The 7,500-nt window shown below is 44.3% G+C and overlaps 1 protein-coding gene across 1 annotated transcript in view; it reads right to left on the reverse strand.

Moving 5' to 3' along the window:
• The window catches only part of LOC125045282 (putative neural-cadherin 2), a 52,046-nt gene that overhangs the window by 6,181 nt on the left and 38,365 nt on the right, over positions 1-7,500 (reverse strand). Inside the window, exons 14-19 of the mRNA XM_047642487.1 lie at positions 4,622-4,790; positions 4,156-4,407; positions 2,083-2,223; positions 1,699-1,850; positions 818-1,154; positions 426-674 (exon numbers count right to left, since the gene is read on the reverse strand). Coding sequence (XP_047498443.1) covers positions 426-674; positions 818-1,154; positions 1,699-1,850; positions 2,083-2,223; positions 4,156-4,407; positions 4,622-4,790 — 1,300 coding nt within the window. The remainder of the gene's footprint in view (positions 1-425; positions 675-817; positions 1,155-1,698; positions 1,851-2,082; positions 2,224-4,155; positions 4,408-4,621; positions 4,791-7,500) is intronic.

Consider the following 7,500-nt stretch of genomic DNA (forward strand, 5'->3'; position numbering starts at 1 on the left):
GCTCGATAACTCTACGAAAGAAAGAAGTTTTGTTTATTGAACAATGTGTCATTAGAAAAGCCTCTCTCTCTTTCACTCTCTCTTTCTCCCTCTCCCCTCTCTCTCTCCCTCCCTCCTTCCCATCTCTTTCTTTCTCACTCTCTTTCTAATATTCGCACTTTCTCTTTCTCTCAGTGGTTTCATTTAGGTTGGATGGTCATTTAGGTTACAGCAATGATACAGTGATAATACAGTAGATATGATGGTATCTGGCCGATGCTAATGAAAATAATCACCATGCTTATGGCGTTCCTGGTAAGGGTAGTGATAATGGTAAAGCTGTAACTCTGACGAGGTTAATGATATCAGTAACATTACCAAGAATTTCCATTAAAGCCCCACAGTATTATCTTCATTATTTAACAGCAACCACACCCCCTTCGTACCTCCCCGTTGGCGGCGACGTGCGACACACAGCCCCTCAGAGGCTCGTCGATGGGCGTTTCGTTCCAACCGTGGGCGTGCGGGCGAGGCGGCGCATGTGCCATGCCACCCACCTGCAGGGGGTCAGAGGGCGCCCATGTGGAGAGAGGTCCTTCGACGGACCACGACGCCCGCGCCGCGCAGTGAGAGTCATCCTGGGCGGTGCTGTCCTCCCACCCGCGCCCACACAAGTCCAGCATCAGCGTCACGCCCTGGAAAGGCTCTGGGTAAGAGAGTGGAGGTGGAGGGGGAGGATAAACTATCCAGAAATATAGATACACGCGCAGGCACACACCAAGACATATACCCCCCCCCCCCCCCCACACACACACACACAAGGGAGCCCAAAAGTCACCTCAGCGTGGAGGCGGAGGTGGAGGGCATGCCACTCGCCGTCGTCCACCCTCGACTGCACCTCGACCTTGACCCGCCCAAGCGGACCCTCGTACAGGAACTGCGGCCGCCCACCCACCACCTGCAGGGCTAGCATGGGCGCGGGCGTGTGTGCAGACGAAGGCGTGAGGGGGCCGGAGTAGAGCAGCAGCGCGCGCGACTGCAGAGTGAGGACGCGGAGAGAAAGGGTGGCGGGGAGGCAGGGCGCGAGGGGGCGCAGCCACGCCCACCCGCGCCCACTGAAGGTACGGGCGAGAATCTTGCAGCTGGGTCCAACGGCGCCTCCCGGGCACACGCACCTGCGGGCGTGGGCGGAAGGAAGGGCAGTGTGACTCGGTCGCATCCAAGGCAAAAGGGGCGAGAAGGCATGGGGAGTTGTACACACGCAAAGGATGAGGAATTTGGGGAGTGGCAGAAGGCGTTCACGAAATTTATGGAAACGCGAGGAAAGGAACTGGTGAACTTTAAGAAGGAGATAGACGTTTCAAGGGATTTTTCTAAAGGGGTAAATAACCTTCAAGGGAAAGGAGAAAATGGGGGGAAAATGACAACGAAATCAAGATTGAAACTGATTAATGGTATTACGGTAAGCAAATCACACCATATAGTAAAAAAAAAAAAAAAAATAAAAAAAAAATAGGTAGGTATCCTTTATGAGAATAAGGTAATGAAATGTAACCTTACAAAGTTATGGAATAAAATTAAACAAAAATAGGAAAATATGGTCAAGGAAATGGAGAGGCAAGCTTCAATGGAAGTCATGAACGACTAGAATCCATCACGCAATCATTACCGAAAAAATGAGTAGATTTCAAGAAGGACTCTAAACTCAAAATCCCTTGCCTGTTGCCGACGGAGGTTCTGTGGCAGCGCCCACCGTTGAGGCAGGAGGTGGGCGTGCAGGAGTCGCTGGAGCGCGTCTGGGCGTAAGGGCGACAGTCCTTGGCGCTCGTGAGGCGAGGCGTCACCAAGGACGTGGTGTTGGTGTCCACGAGCTAGTTAGAAGAGAAAAACGATGTTACGATGAAATGGGTAGCTGACACGAAGCCTCCTGCATTGGACACTTCAGTCGCCGTTGTCCTTGACACCGTTTCCCCGAAAGTGACACTCCAACCAAACTCCCTCCATTTAGATTAACTAACTTCCTGCCCTTTGTTTGCCTTACACCGAGGGAGTGTACATGGGCCTTGCCATACTCCCTCTCTACACTTCCCCTCTTCTGCTTACCTGAAGTGGAAGAGTTCGTGACGGCTGGGAGTTCACCGAGGAGACATCCAGGTCAAGCAAGGTTTCTTGAGGGTCACTGACGTCCAGTTGGTGACTGAGCGAGTTGTGTGTCAGCACCCTCAGCTGCGTGGCCGCTTCCAGCTGTCTCCACACACGAGGATAAAAAGAAAGTTATAAAAAAAACACATGCTTTGTTACTGTAGTATTAAAAATATAGATATTGAACCGATGGATAAAAGAACAAGAAAAAGGAGAAGGACTGAAAAGGAGGGAGGAAGAAACGCTAAAAAGTAAGCAAACCAAGCCTTTTTAAACTACTTTCAGAGGAAGCTTCCTACAGTTTCATGACGTCACAATAGTAAACAAATCGCCACCATGGCTGACAAAAGTGAGTAATATCGATGAAATTCTCTTTCTAAATTACTTATTTTCTCGCCAATAGATGATAAATTCTACCAAGCTGTGGCCATATCTGTGCCGTCGAGAAGGATTGCCTGGAGTATATTAGATTCTTTGTTATTCTCAAGAAGATAAATACTAGCTACTTATAACTAAGAATGTTCGTAGAAAATTTGTATATGCCTTTGATATTTTCCTTCTAGACTCTCAGTTTGAAAGACCCATCTTTGTTATTAATAGTAGACAATATCCTTATGAATTGTTGTCATATACTTATAAAACAAAAAAATAAAAATCCTAGTTGGCAGCTGTAGATCTAAGCCCCATCATGTATTGCAAATCTTAAGTGGATTACTTAATTTTCTTTTCCGATTTACCAGTTTTATTATTGAACAATTTTCAAAGAAATATAGTGAGAAAACACCTACTGTAGATCGCGTGCTTGGGGTGAAAATGGGATAGAGCTAAATGACCTCATCATGTTAATCCAGTGAAGATGTGCTGCGCGAAACCTTATAACTAGATAAATAATCATTTTACAATTTACTCGGTGTTGTAAATACCAGAAATTAAACCAAAAATCCACCCTTTTATATATGATAACAAAGTGTTTCATGCCCTAAACAGCCGCGGGATCTTCAGGCTAAACGGAATTGATGCTTTTCATTTTGTATTCTGGTGTCCTGATATTGAGAAGTGGCTAGTTGGCAACCGAGGAGATAGTGTTCCCAATTATAATGTGTTTTCCCAAGGTCAGAGTTCATGCTACAATAATTATATAGATATTATATAGATATTCAACATGGAAACCTACGATAAGTTTTAACTTTTTAATGGTTTAGATATATGTAAGAAAGTTTTCGGGAATCTAAAATTACATCTGACAACACTGCTTCGGCTAATCTATGATTACACACTAATCTTATCTGACGAAAGACGCATGAAGATGGATGATGGAACAATACTGTAATTTTCATTAATTCCACATGGTGCCACATTTTACAAGCAATATCCGGCCTTATACACCTTGGCCTCGCATACGGACGACATTCACTAATTGGTGAATATTACAGGTACGGTAAACGAGTTCATACGTGCATGCAATGCCTCGTACACTCAATGCGAAAGCACGTTTTGAAATATGTAATAAACACTGCCACGAATATGTTTTCATTCGTGTCCAACATATCTCGATTCAACGTTCGAATCCGCGAAACGTTTCGAAACGTTTCCTGGGCGGTGCAAGCACTTGGTATTGACCGGCAAGTTCACCAACATGTTTGTGATTCATTTGGAAGCATGTAATTAGCATGTTTCAGAAGTGAAAACATTCGCAATAAAGTTTATTGAGAAACAGTATGAGAGAGGGAGAGGGGGAAGGGGAGAGATAAATGTAAGAAAAGGAAAGAGAGAGAGAGAGAGAGAGAGAGAGAGAGAGCGAGAAAGAGAGAGAGAGAGAGAGAGAGAGAGAGAGAGAGAGAGAGAGAGAGAGAGAGAGAGAGAGAGAGAGAGAGGCAGACAGACAGACATAGACAGAGAAATATGAATGCTATGAAGAAACAGAAGTAAATACAATCTAGAACGGACTGAAATATAACCAAATGAGGCGGAAGAGTGCGAGGAAGAGGGAGCCGTCCGCGACATCCCCCCCCCCCCGCTTCCTCACGCCCGGACCTGCTGTGAGTGGAGAGCGAGCAGCCCTTGCAGCTTGACGGGATCCATGAAGCCGCCCCCACTCACGCCCGCGCACACCCACACGCAAGTCGCGTCCTTCAGCGGCAGGTCACTCGGCGGATCGTGGGCGTCCGAGGTTGGTTCGGGGAGGTGGGCGTGGTATCCGTAAACGCTGACCACGTGGACGGTGTGGGCGTCCCCGATCACATCCTGCACTGCGCCCAAAAACCTCCCGAGGCCGCCCCCTCCGCCCTGCCTCGGGAAAAGGGACGAGGCGAAAGAAATGGATGAGACAAAATGGGCAGAGACAAAGAAGAAGAAGAAGAAGAAGAAGAAGAAGAAGAAGAAGAAGGAAAAAGATAAGTAAAAAGGCATACACACATAGAAAAACAAAGGAAGGTATCTCAAAGTGGTAGATTTAAACACACGCGCGCCCTATATATTACAGAACTACATCTGGCCTTACAGTCGGTGTCCATCCTTTGGTCAGCGCGGGCGGGGACGTGGGCGCGAGAGTCACAGGTGTGGCGTGGGCGAGCACAGCCGGCCCGAGCATACGCACGTGCACTGTCACATTGGCCACGACCCCCAGCTGTCCCCATACGTGGTCACTCACGGCGAACTGGAGGGCGTATCTGCGAAAGAAAAAAAAAGTGTTTCGTTAGAACCATTTCAGGTTTTTCTTTCGGTTTTGCTGTTTCTTTATTTTTTTTTCGTTCATTCTTCTTTTTATTATTGTTATTATTACTATTATTATCAATATCATTGTCAATACTATAATTTATATTATTATCATTATTATTATTATTAATAGAAATCGTTATCGTTATCGTTATTGTTATTATTATTACTGTTATTGTTATTATTATTATTATAATTATTATTATTATTATCATTATCATTATCATCATTATCATTATCATTATTATTATTATCATCATTATTATTATCATTATCAATACGATTACCATTATACTATCTATGACTATCTTCTTCTAATTACTATTGTTTCTATTATTATTACTCTTATTATTATCCTCTATTATTATTATTATTATTATTATTATTATTATTATTATTATTATTATTATTATTATTATCATCATTCTTTTATTTGTACGACTGTTTTCCTGTGTTCTCATATACACATACTGTGCACACCCACACACACACACACACACACACACACACACACACACACACACACACACACACACACACACACACACACACACACACACACACACATATATGTATATATATATATTTATGTATATATACATATATTTATATACGTATATATATATGTATATATACATATATTTACACACACACACACACACACACACACACACACACACACACACACACACACACACATATATATATATATTTATACTTATATACATTTATATATATGAATATGTGTATGTGTGTACGCGTGTGATTACACACACACACAGACACACACACACACATGTATATATATATATATATATATATATATATATATATATATATATATATATATATATGTATATATATACACATACACACAAATACATAATTGTTTATGTAGGATAGCAACAGGTGGAAGAAGAGGAGGAGGAGGAAGACGAAGATGAAAAGGAAGATGAGGAGGAAGAGGAAGAGGAAGAAGAAGAGGAAGAAGAGGAAGAGAAGGAGGGGCAGCAGTTGCAAAAAGAGGAAGAGAGGAAGAAGAAGAAGAAGCACAGACACAGGAATAAGAAGAAAACAATGTATTAACCATCTCTGCTTTCTTGATTGCTGTGAAATAAATAATGAGCTTGAATGGCCATGCAATTTCAGCAATTTGCAATTACATTTTATTGACGGAATCTACATGTTTATTACAACGAGCTGCACCGGAAGAAATCGTTTTCTTGCTTTTTGATAACTGACGTAAAACAAATGAAGGGTGAATGACACGCAGTTCAAGTAATCGGTTATATAATCAGTCACTGTTACCTTCAGTACAATTTGTTATTTATGTCATTTTTCCTCCTCCTCTTCCTCTTCCTTCTCTTTCTTCACCTCCTCTTCCTTCTCCTCCTCCTCCTCCTTCTCCCCTCCTCCTCCTCCACTTTCTCCATCTCTTCTTCCTTCTCCACCTCCTCCTCCTCCTCCTCTTCCTCCTCTTCCTCCTATTCCTCTTCCCCAACCTCTTCATCTTCTTCCTCCTCCTCCTCCTCTTCCTCTGCATCCTCCTCCTCCTCCTCTTCCTTCTCCTCCTCCTCCTCCTCCTCCTCTTCTTCTTCCTCCTCCTCCTCCTCCTCTTCCTCCTCCTCCACCTCCTCCTTCTCTTCCTCCTCCTCCTCCTCCTCCTCCTCTTCCTCCTCCTCCACCTCCTCCTTCTCTTCCTCCTCCCCCTCCTCCACCTCTTTCTTCTCTTCCCCTTCCTCCTCCTCCTCCTCCTCCTCCTCCTCTTGCCCTTCCTCCTCCTCTACCTCCTCTTCCTCCTCCTCCTCCACCTCCTCCTTCTCTTCCTCCTCCCCCTCCTCCACCTCTTTCTTCTCTTCTCCTTCCTCCTCCCCCTCCTCCTCCTCCTCCTCTTGCCCTTCCTCCTCCTCTACCTCCTCTTCCTCCTCCTCTTCCTCCTCTTCCACCTCCTCCTGCTCTTCCTCCTCCACTTGATGCTGCTTGATTAATAAATCATGGAGTATTATCATATCATACTGTAATTAACTTCATATCGAAGAGTGCATCGTGCTGTATTATGAATGAAAAAGATGGAGAAAAAGGTTTGGAAGAAGAAGGAAATGAGAAGAGTAGGAGAATGAAGAGGAATAAGAGCAGTTGGAAGATAAGGATGAGGATGAGGAGGAGGAGTTGGAGGAGGAGGAGGAGGAGGAGTTGTAGGAGGAGAAGGAGTAGGAGGAGGAGTTAGAGGAGGAGGAGGAGGAAGAGGAGGAGGAGGAGGAGAAGGAGGAGGAGGAGGAGGAGGAGATGGTGAATAAGAAGGAAGGGAAGAAGAAGGAGGAAGAAACAAGAAAGAAGAGACGATGGAAAAAAAAGGAGGAGGAGAAGAAGGGGAAGAAGATGAAAAAGAAGAAAAAGCTTAACGTACCTTCGTTTGGCTTTGTTCCTTGTAAAATAAAAATAGAAAAAAGAAAGAAGAGGAAGACGAAGAGGAGGAGGGGGAGGAGGAGGAGGAGGAGGAGGAGGAGGAGGAGGAGGAGGAGGAGGAGGAGGAGGAGGAGGAGGAGGAGAAGAAGAAGAAGACGAAAAAGAAAATGAAGAAGGCGAAGACGAAAAAGAAAATGAAGAAGGCGAAGACGAAAAAGAAAACGAAGAAGGCGAAGTCGAAGACATAAAAACAAACAA

This window comes from Penaeus chinensis, chromosome 37, assembly GCF_019202785.1.
Source record: "Penaeus chinensis breed Huanghai No. 1 chromosome 37, ASM1920278v2, whole genome shotgun sequence".
NCBI lineage: Eukaryota > Metazoa > Arthropoda > Malacostraca > Decapoda > Penaeidae > Penaeus > Penaeus chinensis.